This window comes from Amborella trichopoda, chromosome 10, assembly GCF_054954075.1.
Source record: "Amborella trichopoda isolate Santa Cruz 75 chromosome 10, AtrichopodaSantaCruz75HAP2 v2.0, whole genome shotgun sequence".
Lineage (NCBI taxonomy): Eukaryota > Viridiplantae > Streptophyta > Magnoliopsida > Amborellales > Amborellaceae > Amborella > Amborella trichopoda.
In genome coordinates this window covers 5,759,349-5,779,287 of record NC_142345.1, presented here as the reverse complement: position 1 = coordinate 5,779,287, position 19,939 = coordinate 5,759,349, and the positions used below count along the sequence as shown (strand labels likewise).

The 19,939-nt window shown below is 35.8% G+C and overlaps 3 protein-coding genes across 4 annotated transcripts; 2 read left to right on the top strand and 1 right to left on the bottom strand.

The window, feature by feature from the left end:
• Positions 1-476: 476 nt before the first annotated feature.
• Positions 477-3,875, top strand: LOC18435736 (exocyst complex component EXO70E2). Its single transcript, XM_006845781.4, has one exon. It carries the CDS (start codon positions 1,723-1,725, stop codon positions 3,673-3,675), a length of 1,953 nt encoding a protein of 650 aa, XP_006845844.1. The 5' UTR covers positions 477-1,722; the 3' UTR covers positions 3,676-3,875.
• A 3,714-nt stretch (positions 3,876-7,589) lies between these two features.
• On the top strand, positions 7,590-13,261 carry LOC18435735 (magnesium transporter MRS2-1). 2 transcript variants are annotated; one of them, XM_020668184.2, is made up of 6 exons: positions 7,590-8,343; positions 8,526-8,596; positions 9,922-10,050; positions 10,371-10,682; positions 12,543-12,590; positions 12,860-13,261. In XM_020668184.2, exons 1-6 carry the CDS (start codon positions 7,914-7,916, stop codon positions 13,085-13,087), a joined length of 1,218 nt encoding a protein of 405 aa, XP_020523843.2. In that variant the 5' UTR covers positions 7,590-7,913; the 3' UTR covers positions 13,088-13,261. The 2 variants fall into 2 exon arrangements, with proteins under 2 accessions (XP_020523843.2, XP_020523840.2); XM_020668181.2 differs by having other exon boundaries at positions 8,523-8,596.
• A 3,054-nt stretch (positions 13,262-16,315) lies between these two features.
• On the bottom strand, positions 16,316-18,053 carry PS2 (Presenilin-2). Its single transcript, XM_006845779.4, has one exon. The coding sequence runs from the start codon at positions 17,949-17,951 to the stop codon at positions 16,347-16,349; it is 1,605 nt and encodes a 534-aa protein (XP_006845842.2). The 5' UTR covers positions 17,952-18,053; the 3' UTR covers positions 16,316-16,346.
• Positions 18,054-19,939: the final 1,886 nt, after the last annotated feature.

The window sequence follows — 19,939 nt, the reverse complement described above, 5'->3', positions numbered from 1 at the left end:
AAAATAGATTTCAAGTTTTAAAAATAATGCATCTTGTAACGCATTTTTGGACCATCGATTGTTAAGAATTTCAAGTTTTCATAGATCCGCTCAATCTACACTAATTTTTAAGTTTTAAATTTTATAATTAAAAATAAAAATATATTTTAAAAGCCATCACAAAGATTTTCAATATTAAAACCATATTTCTGGATACTATTTGAATGTGCACTCAACTTTGATTGTTTAGAGCCTCGGCTCGATACAAACCGCACCCGTATGTATGTAAGGGACATTTGGTTTATGGGTGTAGTTGTCATTTTTATTGTTTATAAAAGGGCAATTTAGCTCCCTAAAGTGAAGCGCAAAAAGAGGCGCAGTAAATCTTGAACTTTTTTTTAGAAGACTCCTTGTCAAGTAGTTGAAAAAGGAATCAATGAGGGAAATGAGGGTTTGAAAGAAGAAAATTTAGGGTTTCTTTCCACGAAGTTTCAGACACTCTTTCAGATATTTTGGACCAAGGAATTAGGGTTTCGAGATCTTTGTCTCTGCATAGGCTGCTGAAGAGAGTCTGTTTGGTTTGACAGGTTCTCTTTTCATTTCCCTCTTACTTTCAGGATTTCAGCTCCCATTTCGCTCGATTTTGTTCATCTATGAAAATTTTGGTGATGGTTTTGAAAATTTTAATTTATCTTGATTTTTTATTACTTCTGTTGAATTGGAGAATGTTTGAGACATTTTAGAGTTTGAAATTTAAAATAAATTTGAGCTCTGTACTTTTCTGTGTTATTTAGTCAGATTTCTTTGTTTAGTATGATTCATCGGATCAATAAGAAGTTGGTTAAGGCTTCAAAGGAGTGATATTTAAGTGTTTTGCTTTGAATTTGGTAGATTTAGCGGTGTATTGTATTTTTAAGTTAAATTTGGCCTTTTGTGTTTAATTGGGTGCATTTTAGCTTGATAGTACCTTTTTTTATTTGTTTTAGGGTCTTGTGTGTAATTTTCATGTCGATATTATTGTGTTTCTGAAATTCCTCTTATATTATGTGAAGATTTTCTTTATCTTTTATTCTAAATGAAATATTGTGTGCTTCATCCTTTATCTTTTTCTAAAACTATTTGGTGAAAGATAGGTTTTAATTTGGGGATCTTTCAAAGGTTAAGCCAATTTTTTTGTTCTAATTTTGTTTCTTTTTGTTCTATCATCCACTTAATAGATTTTGTGTTTTAAATGTTAAGGTTTTTGCTTGATTTTTAACTCTGGTATGAAGTCTGAACCATCTATGAGAAATAACTCTTTCAATCCATTATGTATTGAGCTTTGAGGGCAAACACAAGCTCTTGAAAGGAAGAAAGTGAGCCATTTGAAAGAGTGGAAAGTCCTAGATTGGTTTCTGAATTTGTTTCAATTGCATCCCGGCTTTGGGGAATTACCTTGTTAAACCAGTTGGCTGTTTATCCTGTTCTTTCTGACCTGAATTCTAACCCTTTCATACCAATCCTCTTAGAGGATAATTTGGGCTTTGAAAATAGGCAATTGGAGCTATCGGTGATCTGGATATTGGGTTGGTTTGAAGTTTCAGTCATAATTGTTGGGCCCTTTACCCATTGGCTGTGCTCTATTTTAATTCTGAATTCCTTGGCATCCCTGTCTGCCTCTCTCTCTCTCCCCCCCCCCACACCCGCGTGTGTGTGTTTGCGCGCCCCTGCACATACACATCTGTGTGTGTAAAGTGAAAAACAATGGCTGCAAGCACAGGAGACAAACAGGTGATATCCACTCCAAAATCTGTGGTCAAGACTATGGATGCATATCAGAGGATGGCAAATGGCATGAAGATGTTGTCTAGTTTCGATGGTCATTTATCCACCATGACCCAAAGGCTAGATAGCAAGAGAGAGATCGATGAATTGGAAGAGACACTTGAAGTCATAGAAGAAAAAATAATGGGTTTTGAAAGTGGTCCTTCTGAGAGTGTTGGATCATCCATGATATGGGATCGAGACCCTGAAGAAGCTTTCCAGTATTTGCAAGCAGTAGATCAAGTTCGAGAATTGGTAGATCAGTTAGAGAAATCATCCTTGATTACAGATGAGAGAGTGAAAGAGATTCTGGATCGAGCTCATAGTCTTCTCCAGATAGCTATGGCTAAGCTTGAGGAAGAATTCATTTATGTATTGGTTCAATGTAGGCAACCATTGGAGCCTGATTTCACCTCGTTTCGCTCTAGCGAAGATGACTTGGCAGACAGGGATTCAATAAGCTCTTCTGATTTTCAAGTTGATGAATGTAAATCGAAGTTGGGTGATAATTCCAATGCCATCGAACAATTTCAGATGGATTTAATTGTCCCTGAGATGATTCCCGAACTAAAAAGGATAGCCAAGCTCATGTACTCGTCAAATTATGATAGGGAGTGTTTCCAAGCCTACACTAGTATAAGAAGAGATGCTTTGGATGAGTTCCTCTTTATCCTCAAAGTGGAGAAGCTGAGTATTGAGGAAGTTCAAAGGATGGATTGGAAATACTTGGAGTCCATGATAAGGAGGTGGATTCGAGCCATCAAATTGTTTGTTCGGTTTATTCTTGTGAGTGAAAAATATCTATGTGATCAAATATTTGGGGATCTTGGGTCAACTAGTGAGGCTTGTTTTGTTGAGATAACGAAGGGCCCAATTATGCAGCTTCTAAATTTTGGGGAAGCGGTGGCCATAACCCATCGTTCTACAGATAGACTGTATTGTGTAATCGACATGTATGAACGTTTGGCTGATCTTCTCCCTGATATTAACTCGTTGTTCCCTGAAGATATGGGTTTTAGTGTTCGAGGAGAAGCTCGTGAAGTTTTAGCAAGATTGGGTGAATATGTAAAGAGAACTCTTGTTGATTTTGAGGAAGCCATTCGAAAAGAAACATCTGCTAATCCTTTTGCGGGAGGTGGGGTTCACCATCTCACAAGGTATGTCATGAACTACATAAGGACCCTTGCTACTTATAGCGATATTCTCAATCCTCTTCTCGATAGCAGGGGGCCATTACACAGTTCATTGACCCAACATGAAGAGGAAGAAAATGATGGGTATTTAACAGATTCGGTCCGAGCTTCTCCTATGGCTCAGTGCTTACTCTCTCTAACCCATGATTTAGAATCCAATCTTGACGCCAAGTCCCAATTGTACAGGGATGAGTCTCTCAGGCACTTCTTCCTGATGAACAATATCCATTACATGTTTCAGAAGGTTAGGGAGTCAGAGGGGCTCAGTGCTCTTCTTGGTGATGATTGGGTAAGAGCCCATAGCCGTGTTTTTCGAAAGCACGAGATGAGCTATGAGAGAGCTTCATGGAATGAGGTTCTCCACTGTTTGAGAGATGAAGGTTTAGGGGGTTCAAGCTCCTCTTCCAATGCTCTTCTCAAGGAGAGGTTCAAGAGTTTCAACCTTGCTTTTGAGGAGCTTTATAGGAACCAAACAGGTTGGCATGTTCGAGACCCACAACTTCGAGAAGACCTGCAAATCTCCATTTCGATGAAGATTTTGCAAGCTTATCGTATGTTCATAGGGAGGTATAGGAACCAATTGGAGGGAGTGAGGCATTCAGAGAGATACATGAAATATTCAGCAGAGGATTTGGAAACATACCTTCTGGATTTGTTTGAGGGTTCGCCGAGACTATTACATAATCCTCGGCGAAGATGAAATTCGCATCATCCTATGGTACACAAGAGGGTTGCCCTTCTCGTCCTCCTTCCTATTTATCAATTGAATCATGAGCCATACCATGCCTCTAAGTTAGCTAGTCTTTTCTTTGCTTTTTGACCTATTAAATTCATGAACTATTGTACCTGTCAGCTGCCAAAGTTATTTAAAGCAGGTTTTTGTGTTCTTTCTTCATTAAATTCATGAAAAGTTCATACATAAGAATTATATAGAGATTTCTCTTCTCATTTCATTCCATTAAAACATCAACAGTATTAGTCCCCTAAGTTCCAAGGAGATTTTCTTTACTCTTTTTGTTCTTTCAAATCCAAGAACAATGGTACCTCCTTTGAGTTATGTAGAGAGGTTTTGTGTTCTTTTATAATGTTGTTTGTAGATTTACATATTCTCTTGCCTCATTTGATGAGCAAGAGATAATTTGTCTGTTTGATGATATTCTATATCCAAATTTAAGAAATCTAAACAAAATACCCAACTTGGTAAACACAGTCATTTTCCATGGAAATTTAGTGTAGTCAGGCTATTTGGATGCTAGTCTTTAAACCCCATTTCTGGAATTTCTTGTGGGGACCAAACTAGAAATTATAAAGTTTTACCTTTCATTCTTATATTACATAATGTCTTTTTGAGTTAAACTAGCGTTTAAAGAAATGCATTGGTGGGTAGATCATTAACCTCTGATCCCGATCTAGATCAGCTGCATCAATGATCCGGATTGTTTTTAGATAAGTAGGATTAGTGATCTAGGCAGAATAGCGGATCACAATTGGTGTAGTCGATTTCAATTAATTGGAAAAAAGCTTTGATGATGACAATGATGATGTGGATCAGCGATCTCATATGAGTTGGGGATTTAAAGGGGGAACAAAAACAACATTAGATAAGGTTAAAGAAAAAAAGGGAAAAAAAAAAATTGAAACGAGGGGTTTTAAGGAGAAATCGAGCCGGGGCCTATATTATCCTGGAACCAGTTCGCTTGCGACATATCCTACGTCCATATCGGTGATCTGAATAAAAAATCAGCAGGTTTTAAAATACTGTAAAGTTGTTAGTTGCTAAAGTTCGTAGTAGATGACAAGGCAAAGAAACAACCATGAAAGTTTTTTGAGCATTCCTTAATACGAAAGTTCATATAGAGCAGAGGCTCTAAACAATCAAATTGGAGTCTACCATAAAAATTTCATTAAAAGAGGTTGTTTTGATGTTCAAATATCATTAAATTGATCATCTTGACATCAAATATGTATGATCATGACAAAAAAAATAGATTTTAAATTTTAAAAATAATGTATGTTGTAACATATTTTTTGGACCGCCAATTTTTAAGATTTTTGTAGATCTATATATATATATTATTTTTTAAGCTTCAAACTTTATAAATAAAAATAAAAATACATTTTAAAGCTGACAAAGATTTTCAGTATTGGAATTTGAAACCACGTTTCCCAATACCATGTGAAGATGGACTCTAATTTAATTATTTAAAACCTAAGATCTATGCAAAACCGCACCATTCATTAAATATACTGCAAACTCTCATTAATTGTGTCTCTCTCTCTCCACGTGAAACATTTATTATTCCTCTCTCTCTCTGTACCTTGTGGATGATAATTCCATATCTCACTCCTACCCACACAGTTGAGATCATGTAAAGTAACTAGCATCTCTTTTTCTCTGTGTATTGCATTTATTTCTCCACAGCCTTGGGGTGAATTCAAGCATTTAGACAAGGCGCGAGCTTATTCTTCATCCCTACCCACATATATTTTATCAATATCTCTCACCTCAAAGCCGATTTTAATTGAGATAGCTTCATCAATCATTATATTATGCGTGAGTCATTAACTGTTTGATCGCCTCATGGTATCTTAATTTTAAATTTTTTCACAAACTACATAAATATGAAATTTGGTGTGTCATCATCTCTATAGAATACACCTAAAAATAATATTTTAAAAAATATTCATGATCAAAATACTTTTAAAATTTTTTAAAATATTTTAATCATTTTATTTTATCAAGAACATTTTTTTTTATATATTTTTAGTTGTACAAGTTTAAGAGAGAATTAGATGCCCCAAATTTCGGTCAATATCAGTTATAGAAAAAATCATTTATAAAAAAAATTAGCAAGTAAAACAGTATTTTGACATGACATTGTGATTGGGGTCATCTCAACCATCTATACAAATTGGACAACTAGGAAACGAAAAATATAAGTAAAATATATACAAGTGGAGAGTGTAAATGTATAGTTATCTTTTCCAATATTTCTCTAAAATTCAAGAGGATATAACTTAATAATTGACGTGTATTAATCAAATTATTGGTGATACCTGAATGGAAAATTTAAATTAATTCAAATTTTCCACATGCTTCAAGAAGCAATTGCTTAATAACTGACTTTTTCCATTTGAAATTATTGGTGACATAATGCTCCACCAAATTTAGAGGACAACCAAATTTAGAGGATTTCTATCTTTGTGGATGCAAAACTCTCACATGAGAGAGATGTAAATCTACTGGTTCAACTTTGCTCATAATGGGATCATCGAAGCTCGCAGATTTCTCTCTCTACAACCCCACTTCCTCTCAAAATGAAAGTGTCCCATATTTTTCTCTCTAAAGTCTAAACTTCCACTCTTTAGAGAGAGAGATGATATACTTTTTGATGAGTTCAAAATCGTCAAATTCAAAGCTCCTGACTTTTCTTCAAATCAAATGGCTGAGATTTATTTAGGAGTTACTTCTTTGAAGCGTCTCTTTTGCTTTGTTACGTTAGAGAGAGAGAGAGAGATTTCTTACCATGAAAGGTTTCTAATTTTCCATGAATTTAACGTAACTTCTGAATTTTTACTGTGCAGTGAAGTCAAGACTTTCATCAAATTCTGACCCACATAATTACTGAAGCTTAAAACAGAAACAAGAGAGAGAATGGTTATGAATCGGATGAGGGAAGGTTCTGAGAACTTTCATGGCGGCAGAAAAGCATGGCCAACGCCTCCTTGCATCGAAAGGGACCACTGTCTCTCTCTCTGTCTCTCTCCTATATATATATATATCTATATATTCCATCTCTTTCTCTCTGTCCCCTATTTGTTGTACCAATTATTTGAGGTAAGTGGTCGATATTCTCTCTCTATCCATTTACTGCTTCTATCTGTTGGGTGACAAGCTTATGTAATCTTCACTTCTTCAGTGATAATTACTGTATTTTAGAATTCAGATTTCAATTGAAAATTTGTGGAAAGGTGTTTATAAGAATAGACAATTCATGGGGAGATTCCTCACTTGGGTTTCAGAGTGTTCTGAAGAATTGTTGTTTGTGAATGTTGGATGCATTTTAGCTTTTGAAGAAATAAGTTTTCTGAATGGGGTTTTGAGTATTTGGGGCCTTCTCTCTCTCTTGTCTTTTGATTTTTCTGGAATATCAAGAAATTGTTCACGAAAGGCTTTACTATGTGGTTCAACTTGGTTGTCAAATAAGAAACAACTTATTGGGTTCTTATGCATCGAAGAAAGAGGGGATTAAATTAATTAGCGTCGTGAACCGTTTCTTTCTGTTTGGTTTTGCCTATTCCACTGAGATTTTCAAAAAGTTCAAGTAAGTTGTTTACTGGTTGTGTATTCTTTCGTTGTATGATACTTTGGGTAGAATTTCTAACAGTGGAAGTAGGACGCGATTTTGTTTCATTTTCTGGTAATTGATGGGAGATAGTTCGTTTCTCTCTCTTGGGTTTTACAGATTAGAGATTCCATTAACAAAGGATCAAAGTTGCTATAACGTTGGGATGATGGATTGGAGAAGGAAAACTCTTGCTTCTTGATTTTCTCGGACCGCAGTATTGTTCTGCTCGGGTTAAGCAGCTTGTTCGTAACGTTCAGACTTTGCCCACCGAATAACAAGAACTACAATAATTAGAAGTGGAAGTGGAAGGAGAGAGAGGAATCATTGCTTCTGGATTAGTGCTTCTCATCTTGGTTTGAGCTTTTATATATTTGAATGGACTTTTAGAGTTGCAGTTTACATGTGACTGTTCATTAAGGCCCCAAGACATTTGTTTGCTATATGAGTGCTCCTCTAGGAATGGAGGTATGGGGATGGTAATCTTTCTCTGATGTTTGTTTCTATATCTTGGCTGCTCGAATTTAGAACAATCACATGAATTTTGAAATGTGCAAGATAAGATACTTTTTGAAATTCTCTAGAGGAAACTATGGCTGGGCTTAGAGATCCTTTTATTCCTCCCAGTTATTCGGTTCGTTCTAAGTCAGTAAACCAATTATTTGGTGGCGGGAGGCCAGTGCTTTCGGGATTGGACTTCTCGGTAGTGAAGAAGAGAGGCCAAGGGAGCCGGTCATGGATACGTATAGATGTAGATGGACAGTCTGAAGTTTTAGAGTTGGACAAGGCTTCATTGATGAGAAGATGTAATCTACCAGCTAGAGATCTCCGTCTCTTGGATCCATTGTTTGTGTATCCCACCACTATATTAGGGCGAGAAAAGGCGATCATTGTCAATTTAGAACAAATACGATGCATAATAACAGCCGATGAGGTTCTCTTGATGAATTCCCTGGACAGTTGTGTTCGTCAATATGAATTAGAACTGCTCAGGCGTCTTGACATGAATAAAAATTTGAGTGGTAAGGCATTTAACTTTTGATAATTTGGGGAAACAACCTTTGGAATGCGGGTAGGCATTGCCTGCTTCGTATTTGTTTTCCATTCATTTTCTCTCTCTCTCTCTCTCTCTCTCTCTCTCTCTCTCTCTCACACACTAATTTTGTGCCTTATGAAACTGAAGTTTGTTATAAAATTGCAGCAGATGACTTACCCTTTGAATTTCGAGCATTGGAGGTAGCTTTGGAGCTAGCATGCGCCCTTCTGGATGCTCAGGTATGTTGCCTTTCTACAAAATCACTAATTTATGGCTAACCTTTTTGTTGCTTGGTTTGGTAACAGATCTCATGATTAAAATATTGTGTTTAAGCATCCATTGCCGAGGGCTGTGGCTCTAGTAAAAGTGTAAAACTACCACAATCTATGGGAATACTCGAGTTTTCAACACAAGTATTGCTTCTAGTCAACCAAATAGGTCTATTTCTGATTGTTGTGGATTAGAATATAATGGATTTGACACCCTTTTCGTAATGCTTTTTGCAATAATGGTGGCAAGAGAGGTGCTGAAAAGAAGAGATTTGATTTTGAACACATTTTAGTCACCCAAGTGAGACTATAGTCTTTTTTCTTAACATCTCGTTCTTGTTCCCTAATGAATGTCACACTTTTCTTTTTATTGGATTTGGTATCTTAGTGTGGTCTTCCTCAGGACTTTCCTTTATGGTAGGAAATAACATCTTACAATGCTCAAAATCACCTTTTTGGGCCACTCAACCTTCAAATGTTGGGCCAACTACCTTACGATTGTATTCATCAACGTAGAAATCCCATTTGCTTCTTATTTTCATTTTCCATCATTTGTAGCTTTGGTCTCTGCCTTCAAGGATGATGGCCTTCTGTTGCCTGGTGATGTTCGGAAAGATAATGATATAGGATGATCTTTTGGTGTTGTGGTTTCCAAACCAATGCTAATTGACCATGTATAATCTTATACACTGTAAGTTTACAATAATGATTGACTTTTGACTTTTCCAATGTTGGGCCTTTGTCATATAATGTGATGCTTTGGATGTTTTGTGTGTCTAACTAAGCATTACACTCAAACCAGTACATAATGGAAGTGCCTGAGTACATTTATCTGTTTTAGCTGGTATGAAATAATTTTCAACGAGAACCATTTCAGTGTGGAGATTTTCAGGCCAGTCTCTGACAGTCCCAGCCAAATTTAGAGTTCTTTTGGAACATGCTTCTCTCATCATTATTATCCATTAATCTGTTATGGAATTATCATTTAAGCTAATGTAGTATGATCACTGTCCCGTAACGCAACAAGCAGTGTCTTTACTTACTAAACAAAATGCAAAATGGAAAAAACTGGGATTGATAGTGTTTTTGTTGTGCTGACAGAGATAGCAGGGTTTGGAACCCACCTGGCCACAAAATCCTCGCCCTCTCCCCCCATGCTATCCAAAATAAATAAAATTGGAAAAATACAACTCCCTGCAATCTTCTATTGTAGCACAGGAATATAACTTTAGAGCATTGTTTTCCTCAAAATGGTTCTGTTGTGATTCTAAACCAACTACCTGCACTTCCTCCAGGTGACGGAATTAGAAATCGAAATTTACCCAGTGCTTGATGAGCTTGCCTCATCAATCAGCACTCTGAATCTAGAACGAGTCCGAAGAATGAAAAGCCATATTTTAGCCTTGACTCGGAGGGTACAGAAGGTACTTAATAAACCAATCCTTTGTTTACTGTACATTCCAATGAACTATGGGAAAGCATATTTATGAGCCATGACCTCTAATGAAGTAATGGGTGGTGATGGAGAGAGATGGGAACCTCACAGAGCAGTACCTAGGCCCAGTTGTGGGTCCCACTCTCTGGTGATGACCCCATTTCCATGGTCCACAGGACTACACTACATTATCATTTTTGACAATTGCATATAAATCCATCATCCTAACTCCCAACATAAATATTTGCATTCCCTTTTTCTCTTTTTATTTTCCTTGAGCCCTAAATGAATGAGCTGTTCATTCCCCAGGTTCGCGATGAAATAGAGCATCTTATGGATGATGATGGTGACATGGCTGAGATGTATCTTACTGAGAAGAAAGAAAGAAACAAGGCTTATGCTTCTAGTGAACTCTATATCTCAAACTTCGCTGGTTTTCCAAGAGCATCAATGTCTGCACCAGTATCACCACTTTCTCATAGTGGTTCAGGCAAGATAGAGAAAGCTTTGAGTAGTGCTATGAGTCGAAGTAGGATTGATGGGGAGCACGTGGAGGAGCTCGAAATGTTACTCGAAGCATATTTCGTTGTGATAGATGGCACTCTCAACAAACTATTGTCGGTAAGAATATGTATGTTTAAAATTAGAGGGAGAATGTATCATAGTCCGCTGGACTGTTGTATATAAGGTACTCCAAGCAACATTTTTGCTTATTCCTACTCATGAAGTGTTGACATTAATTGTACCTGGGTGACTGTTTCTGTGTGCCCTGCTCCAGTTAATCTCCAACTTTTTGTAAGTGGATGGAGACTTCGAGCACCATAGAGCATATTCCTTTGGACTATGCATACATTCTGAAGTTTTAAATGGCATATGATTTGAGTTCGGTTGTTTCTTGGGGAAAGATTTGTTTTTCTTTCAACTTTGTTGTTTACCTACCTTTCGGAAATGAAAATCTTTGGCTTTGCCTTCTGATATACCCAATCCGTAACGCATTGATGAATCTGTAATGCATTGATCAAAATACCCTCAACCTCTTATTTCTCATACTTGCATGTGAAAATAGGGACTTCTTTTACTGTTCAATTATTATAGTAATTTGGTTGATTTGGTAAATGTACCAAAATACCCCCTCTTATTTCCTTTTTAATAGGTAAGATCCATTTGGGAATACAACCTCATGGCTGAAACATTCTCATCTTCCCATTGAGCTATGACTTCTAATCATTGGAACATTAACATTTTTTTGTGATTGGTTATTCTCATGCATTACTTTCTCAGAGCTGAGATTCAAAAGCAACCAAGTGTGTATTACTATTGTTTTATATGTGAAAATTACCAACATTTCTTTGACAAGAGGTAATACCTTCTTGGAATTTCCTAGAGACTAAGATTCAAGAGCCCAACTCATATTTCATATATGCTTGGACATGTAGATTTTATGATATTTGTTTCACCTTGTTTCATTCACACAGGAGACTTGCACCATACTAGAACAAGTCATGCATAAGCACACAACTTTCAGGCTTGTGGTACTTACTGTTTCAAATTTAAAACAGTGTTTAAGAATAGGAATACAACTTCCATGTTGTTCTTTATACACATCTTTTCAATCGAATACTTCACACCCTTCTATGATATATTGTATGCGTAAATATTTTAGGGTACATTTGATGCATGTAAAAGTATTTTCACATGAAAGAACTCCCTAACGTGATTAGATGTGAGAGTTTTTTTGCACCAATTGGTTCCAACGCCTTTTTTTACACTAATTGGCAGTCAATTGTTGTGAAAAAACTCCCACATCTAATTACATGGAGTTGTTCTTTCATGTGAAAATACTTTGATGAAGTTATTTCACGCGTACCAAACATGCCCTTAGTATTTAAATATCTTTAGAAAATCATCTTTTGAAAGATAAAATAAACAGTAATGTTTTTATGTCCCGACAAATAAATACCATATTATTTCTCTTAATTTTTATCTTAGTTTTCATAAAAAAAAAAATTGGGTCTTAGTTACAAAATTGAAATTTTGTCACGTATTGTTTAGAGTTTTTTTTTTTAATAACATTTTGATCATAGTAACCAAAAATGTCCCCATTTCTTTTGTGAAATAGTTGTTATTTCAAGAGGAGTATCCCCCTTTCTCACCCAAACTTAGAAATCAAAATCATTTTGGTGCACTTTGAACTATGCATTGTCAATAGGCTGTCCACAGGGAAGAACAGAAACATGAATTTGTATCAGTAGTTTTGGAATATGCCACAGGTTTACATGGGGCTCATGTAGTGATGTATGCAGTTTACAAATAGTGAACTACATGTGACCTTAGCCAATCATTTCCCAAAGCTGGCTAATACCAAGCAAAGAGTTTCTACTATTTGTAAAGAACAATGCACACAATCTTTCTTGCATTTAGTTTTTCATTCATGAAGTGTTTTGCTCAGAAAAGTCTAATATTTTTTTCTTGAATTTGCAGCTCAAAGAGTATATCGATGATACTGAGATTTTCATTAACATTAAACTGGTGAGCATACCTTCTAATATAACTGTCTGAGAGAGAGAGAGAGAGAGAGAGAGAGAGATGTCTTTTGCTGTTTCTGCTGTCCCTTGAGCCACAGCTTACTTGTAGACAACCCGGTTTGGTTAGCCGGATATCAAGAGTTGGAACGTTGAAGTCTGTCCCATAAAACCCTACAAGTTAAAGCTATTCTTTTAGTCTAGCCAAAAAAATTAAAAGAAAAAAAGAAATTTTTTTTTCGTTTTTCTAAATCTATCTTACTTTATCTTTTATAGGATAACATTCGCAACCAGTTGATCCAGTTTGAACTGTTGCTAACAACGGGCACATTCGTCGTTACTATTTTCGCAGCGGTGGCAGGGGTGTTCGGAATGAATATTGTGATTAGTTTTTTCCATTATGCACCTGCCTTTGTTTGGGTTATGATTATAACCGCTATCTTCGGTGGGTTGATATTCATTTCTTTTTTGTGGTATTACAAGCACAAGAAATTGATTCCCTAGTGAAATGTGTTTATGATTATAACCGGTATCTTCGGTGGGTTGATATTCATTTCTCTTTTGTGGTATTACAAGCACAAGAAATTGATTCCCTTGTGAATTGTGTTTATGCTGATCCCAATTTATGACTTCTATCATTATAATAAAGAATCATGTATATTATATTCATTTCGCCAATTGGATTCTGTTTCAAACCACCTATTACTGCAAGAAAACCAATTTTGTGGCAATTTCGATAGCATCTGTATGGTTTTGGAATGCTTGAGTGCTTTCCGGTACTTGAATTGAATTGCCTTGAACTTTTTGAGTTATTTCTTAATAAGATAGTGAAATGCATGAACCTCCGCCATATGTGGTCTCTCTCCCTCTCTCTCTCTTTCTTTCTCTCTCTCGGCAAAAAATGAACTCTTTTTGGCACGTTCTTACTTTTTCATTTATGGAAGTGTATGACCATTTATTTTTTAATATAAAAAGATCACAATTATTATTGAAAGTTGCATGTGAAATGGGGTTGTTGGATCGTGTTATAGAGCACAATGTCCAAAATAAAATTTTTCGAATGTTAGATTTCACATACTAAGCAAAGAATGAGCCAGGTACTTAAAACAATGAGATTCTGAGCAAGACCGGTCATTTATGTGATTCATTGCTGACCAATGCCTTATTTTCGATGCACATCTTGGAAATCTTGTTATCCAAACAGAGTAGTATTATCCCTGATAATTGGTATATCATCTGAAGTCATTTTACATTATGCTCTTTCAAACCGACACCTTTATAATGTGTAGTAACAAAACAATTTCAACATATTTTTGAAGACCAATTCACATAAAGAAAAAAGAACAAAACAGAGAGAGAGAGAGAGTGGAAGTGCAATGCTTAGTAGTATACACCCTGAATAAGATGCTCAACCCCACACAGTTAGGGCCATTGGTGCCCTAGTGATAAGATGACTGCAAAATCGAAGATTTGAAATGTACTTAACATCGAAGATTTGAAAATTACTTAGCATATAATGAAAGTTAAATATTATACAATTGAAAATTACTTAGCATCTAATGAAAATTAAATATTATACAATTTGGATCCCCCAATACAAAATACCAAACCTTCACCACAAAAGAGAATCAAGGTGAAGCCTACAGATGCAGGTCCTTATATAGTAGACTTAATGGTATATGAACTATAACTGAGAAGGATCAAAGCTGACAAAAGAAATGGAAGAAGTATGAAATTTTCTCAAGAAAAAAGAAAAAAGAAAAAAGAAAAAAGAAAAAAGAAATCAACCAAAGTTGATGACCAAAATCAAAGTACTGCAAACCTTTCTTGAGCATATATAGATACTCATACTAACGCTTAATTGGTTTATGAGGTTTAAATCATGAATTAGAATTATGATTTGGTAATAGAATGCGTAATCATGACATAATTAAAAGTAGTGAGAAAAAATATAGAGAGGTATGGCCTCGCTGAGAACATGGTCATTGATAAGAGCAGAATGACAGACCAGAATTTGTGTAGCCGACCTTGAATGGTAGGAAAAAGGCTTTTGGTGATGAATGCGTGTAATCATAGAGAGATTTGTATAGCCGACCCTGAATAGTTGGGAAAAAGCTTTTGATGATGATGAATGTGTGTAATCATAAAGCGAGATTCGTATATCATGAGACATCTGCAAGAGCCCATGCAAGCACATTGCACATTCTCCAAGTTTAATGTATATCTTTTCTTATTCTTTGGACCAGATATCCAAGTTTAATGTATTGCGTACAGGAGTAAAGCCTTGATGCAATTTTAAGATTCAATGTTCTCCAAATCATTAATGGAACAAAAGAAGCCCTTGAATATAATCTTCAACATATAGTTTTTTCCTGCTTAGCTAAACAGAGAAGTACAAAAATAGAACCTTTAGCATATCAGCCCACAACATTCAGCAAAATCTCTTAGTAGCAGTGACTGAAAATTCAAAGGCTGAAGACTTAGAATCAATCTAGTTGAGAGAAATGACAAGTACATCAAAGATCAGTGAAGCCAAACATTGATCGAAGCTTTACGAGGGACCTTCAGAAAATGGAATGAGATATAGCTAAATTTGTTATGACAAAAGCAAAACGTCCTTTGATTGATTAAACTGACCTCCTGATTTATTGAATTCACAACTAGTTCCCCAAGTATAAAGCACAATTCTAGAAACCATTGAAGCAATGGAACTCAGAGAGATCAACCATGTAGAAAACTGGGTTATGCCTCATGAGTACCCTATGGCAGCAATGGTAAAGTAGGAAACCTAGGGGTAGATTTAGATATTGACCTAGTTTGTAGAAGTCGTCAATCAAAATGAAAAGAAAAAGAAGACAGGAAATACTCATCATGGAAAGTCATAAGATTCGTGGAATTTATGTGAGAAACATCCACTCAACAAAGTTTTCCTTGAAATCACAAGATCAAACATACCTCAAACTATAGAAAAAATAATAATCTTCAGAAACCTTTAAGAGGTCATCAAAAGTGTTGAAGATAATAGAGGAGCTCATTAAGGGTCATCAAATGAGACCTGTACGAAAAATTGCAAACTCTTGAAGAGAGAAAGCAATATGTTGACAGAGGGTGCATGGATTGAGGCTGGAATTGGAATACACAAATTCTTTCATGTATTGACTACCCATCTGGGGTGAGGACAAGACACATGATTTTTGCAAAGATGGACATTGGGTCAAGGAGACAGGAAGAAGCAATCAAACTATTGTTAAAGCACTTTAACTCCTTGAATCATAATAGTACTGATGTACTGCACCCTGTGAATTTCATTTTCATTCTATCCCTATCAATCAAGTATGAATGCATCTGAGGAGGTAATTATCACTATTTTAACTCTTCGGAACCCAATAGTGCTAATGTGTGCATCCCATGAATTTCAAGCGCATACTATCAATCAAGCATGGACTGCATCCAAGAAGGTAATCATCAGTTATTTCTGTTAAGGATTTAGGGCTGATCTCCCTCATGCTTTTCAGACTTTTAACCCATTACTCTTTTGTAATCTTTCCCCATTAGTGACACGATGACATGACATCATTCCCCTTTACAATATTATATCGAACACATTGCAGCTCCGTTTGGCAGAGAGTGTAAGTTGGTCACAGCAAGCAAAAGAATATGATGAAAGAATTTGAAACTAATGCAAAAGAAAGATCAATTGCTGAAACAAGCAAAGTCTTCCATCACAATGAATGACACATAAGGAACCATTCTCTTTCCATATCTAAAAAATTATCAGATTCAGTGAACATTGAACGACAAAGCCTTCCAAAAGGAGGCGAGTCAAGAAATAGAACACAATACCGAGCAATATAGACACTGGGAGAGCTGGCAATGCTTTTTGGTAGAAAGCCAAGAGCATGAGAGTTACACCAAGCCCAGCAATAATTGCAAGGTAGCAAGCATACATAGCCATGAAATCATACATGGCTGCCCTCCCAACAAGCACACTATAGAAAATGAAGTCACCCAGACCAAGCTTGATACCCCTCGAAGAACCAATCTCCATTGCCTCATTTTGCTGAACTTCTGTTAAATTTGGCCTCCTCTCTACATGAATTTCCATTGTTTCTGATCCTCTATTAGAAGAGAATCCAATTCTTCGATCAATTAAAGGGCGAGATTCCTCAGACCCAATTTCAGTAACTGAATTACCAGTAAACTCTACATGAGTTTCCATTGTTTCTAGATATCTAGAGGAAGAATCCTGGATTGTTGGAGACCCAGTTTCTGTAACCGAATCACCAGTAGATCGACCATCTTCGACGGAAATCAAGCTCAAATCCATCTCTGGTTCAGAACCCAAATTCAGTTCCGAAACATTAGCCCTTCTGTTTTCTAAAGCTAGAAGTTTTCCTAGAGTTGATTTTATACTAGAACCAGAACCACCAATAAGTTGAGTCTCTTCGGCCACAACCAACTTTGTCTCTCTCTGTGATTCAATACCCATATGCGATTGCAAATTCAAAATATTAACCCCATGGTCACTCGAAGCCACCAAGTTCCCTAGAGCTGAACCCAAACCATTACTGGTAGAACCAGAGTCAGAACCGGAACCAAGAATTTCTCTCTCCCTCCACAATCGTCTACGGCCATTGACCTGATCAGGACCAGGAAACTCAACAGGCCTAGCCTCATAAAGAAGAGCAGGGATTTCCTCATCTCTTGACACAGAAAGCTCAACTAAAAGCCTTAAAGGACCTCCGGGTACCAAAACAGCAAAAAGATCGTAGACAGCCATGGCAATTAACAAGACCCAAGTGGTCCATTCAGGTAAAAGACAGAACCAGTAAGCCACAATAATCCCAATAAAAACAAGGTAACTTTGTGTAATAAAAATTGGGTTTTTCTCCATTGAGAAACTTAACACCCCCACTATGGAGAAATTGAACCAGAGAACCCCAAATGTGATGCAATCTATGGGAAAAGATAGGGTTTGAATAAGAAACAACGAAATCCCACCACCCATAAAGAACAAAACAACAAAAGCGGAGAAAACCATATAATATTTGAGGAATTTTATGCATCTGCAATAGAAAAGGAGGACTAATAGAAATGTAACGACTGTTACAAATGCTACAAAAACCAGAGCATTTAAGAGAGCACCAGTGAGTTTGGTCCAATCTGAATCAGAGGTTTTCTCATCATAGATTATTGTGGCTATGGTTGTGATTGAAGAGGAATCATCAGAAGAAGAAGATGGGTTAATGATACAGACCAGTAAGACTACAAGGAACATGCAGATAGAAACAGGGGTCACTATTCTGATTATTTCTTCCCCCAAGCCATCAATGATGCTGGCTCTGGTTCTTTGAGATGGGTTCTCCATGTTGGGGTTTTGGGTTCTCTCTCTCTCGGATTATACCCTTTGCCCAGTTCCCTTAAGCTTGTGTCTCCCAATCGAATGCAGGTGTTTTGCGACTTTGGACGAGCATTTTCTGGTCCATGCTTCATGCCCTATAAGGACCTTTTCTCACTTCCATAACCATGGCTCCTCACTCTCTCTCTCTACATGGTCAAGTGACTTTTGTTCATGGCCTCTGTTTCTCTCTCCTCACGGTTGCGTGTCCATGCCTCTCCTCTCATGTAATTGCCCTGACATCAATAAATTTTGGGTGGGGTTTGCATAAGGTTTCGACCTTAAACAATCACATCAAGGCGTATTTCCAAATTTTATCATATATATAAACGATTGTATACCGTGTACCGTTTATCTTACGAGGTCACAATTATGCATAGCCATCGGATGTAAAATTTGATAGCATAGATGTGTTATAAACTTATAATAGAATAAATGCAGCCATCTAATTTTATTTATAATGGACAAAATTAATTGTGACCATCTTATACCAAAAAAATTGTCTCATTTTATACTTTTCCTAAATATAATTAAATTTATTTTTCTAAATTATGGATAATTGGGTGACATTTGTATAGAGCTGAGGCTCTAAACAATCAAAATAAAGTCCACCTTCAAATAGTATCGAAAAATGTAGTTTCAATAATGGAAATCTTTGTGATAGCCTTAAAATATATTTTCATCTATAATTATAAAATTTAAAACTTTAAAAATAGTTTAAAATGAGTAGATCTATAAAACCTTGAAATTTTTTTAAAATTAACAGTTCAAAAATGCGTTACAAGGTGCATTTTTTTCAAAACTTGAAATCCATTTTTTTTCATGTTCATGCATCTTAATATCGAGAAGATCAATTTGACGATATTTGGACATCAAATGAACATCTTCTAGTGAAAATTTTGAAGTGGGCACTAATTTGATTGTCTAGAGCTATATAAACATTTTCCAATATAACTTTGGTATAAAAAATTATAAAGATGGCTTGAGAATCTATTTTCATTTTTAATTATGAATTGAAATTTTAAACTCCAAAAATGGTTCAAATCAAGTACATCTATAGACACTTGAAAATCTTCAAAATGGACGATCCAAATACTGTGTTATACAATACACTATTTTTAGGACTCAAAATCTATTTTTCTTTTCATATTTATATATTTTTTATGTCGAGATGATCAATTAAAGGATTTTCGAACATCAAAACAACCTTTATAATGGATTTTAGATGCGCACCTTAATCCAACATTTTAAGGTTGCAACTTTATATAGATTTTTTCAATAAATTTTTTAACAAAAAAAAAAAAGAGTGTGTATACAATGATCACTTAGGAGCATAGTTCAATTCTACTTCTTCGGTCACATAACCTATTTGGGAGGATTTTTTCAATATGAAATTTTGCGAACCACTTAAGAGTTACTAAATGATTATTTAAAAAAAAAAAATTGAAATTTAAGTTTTCAACCATTTAGATCCGACCTTCTTAAAATTGGACACAATCTTGTGACATAAATTTGTCCAGTGCCTAGAAGGTGCATTTAAAAGAAAAAAAAAAATATTGACATTAACCCATGTGTTAAAGAGGTTATGTCTCCAAAATTTAAGGGCCTAAAATTAATCTAAGTGGAGCATTATGTGACGGAGTAAATGGACAGTATATATTCCCAAGGGAGTAGAATAACTTTTGGGGGAAAAGAAAAAAGGAAACCATACTATACCTATAGAAGAACATTTTCCCTTCGTTTATTTTAGTGAAATGTGATCAAAGAACTGAAGGTGCTTATTCCAATAACTTTCGCATCCCTTATTTGTGGACGACAGCCAAGTCATTAACAAGTCCTTGTAATCTCAAAGGTCCATCCACCAGCAAAATTCAGGTTTTTATTAAAAATTTTAAATGTTAAATTGGAAAAAGTTTATATAAGAGCGAGACCCTAAACAAATAAATTAAAGTGCACTT

What these genes read in the sequence shown, in the direction of transcription:
- PS2 (XM_006845779.4), bottom strand. Translation starts at nt 17,951, where the DNA reads ATGGAGAACCCATCTCAAAGAACCAGAGCCAGCATCATTGATGGCTTG.
- LOC18435736 (XM_006845781.4), top strand. Translation starts at nt 1,723, where the DNA reads ATGGCTGCAAGCACAGGAGACAAACAGGTGATATCCACTCCAAAATCT.
- LOC18435735 (XM_020668181.2), top strand. Translation starts at nt 7,914, where the DNA reads ATGGCTGGGCTTAGAGATCCTTTTATTCCTCCCAGTTATTCGGTTCGT. An exon ending in TGACTCGGAGGGTACAGAAG is followed by an intron (nt 10,051 to 10,370) that starts GTACTTAATAAA and finishes TTCATTCCCCAG; the next exon opens with GTTCGCGATGAAATAGAGCA. An exon ending in TTTTCATTAACATTAAACTG is followed by an intron (nt 12,591 to 12,859) that starts GTGAGCATACCT and finishes TATCTTTTATAG; the next exon opens with GATAACATTCGCAACCAGTT.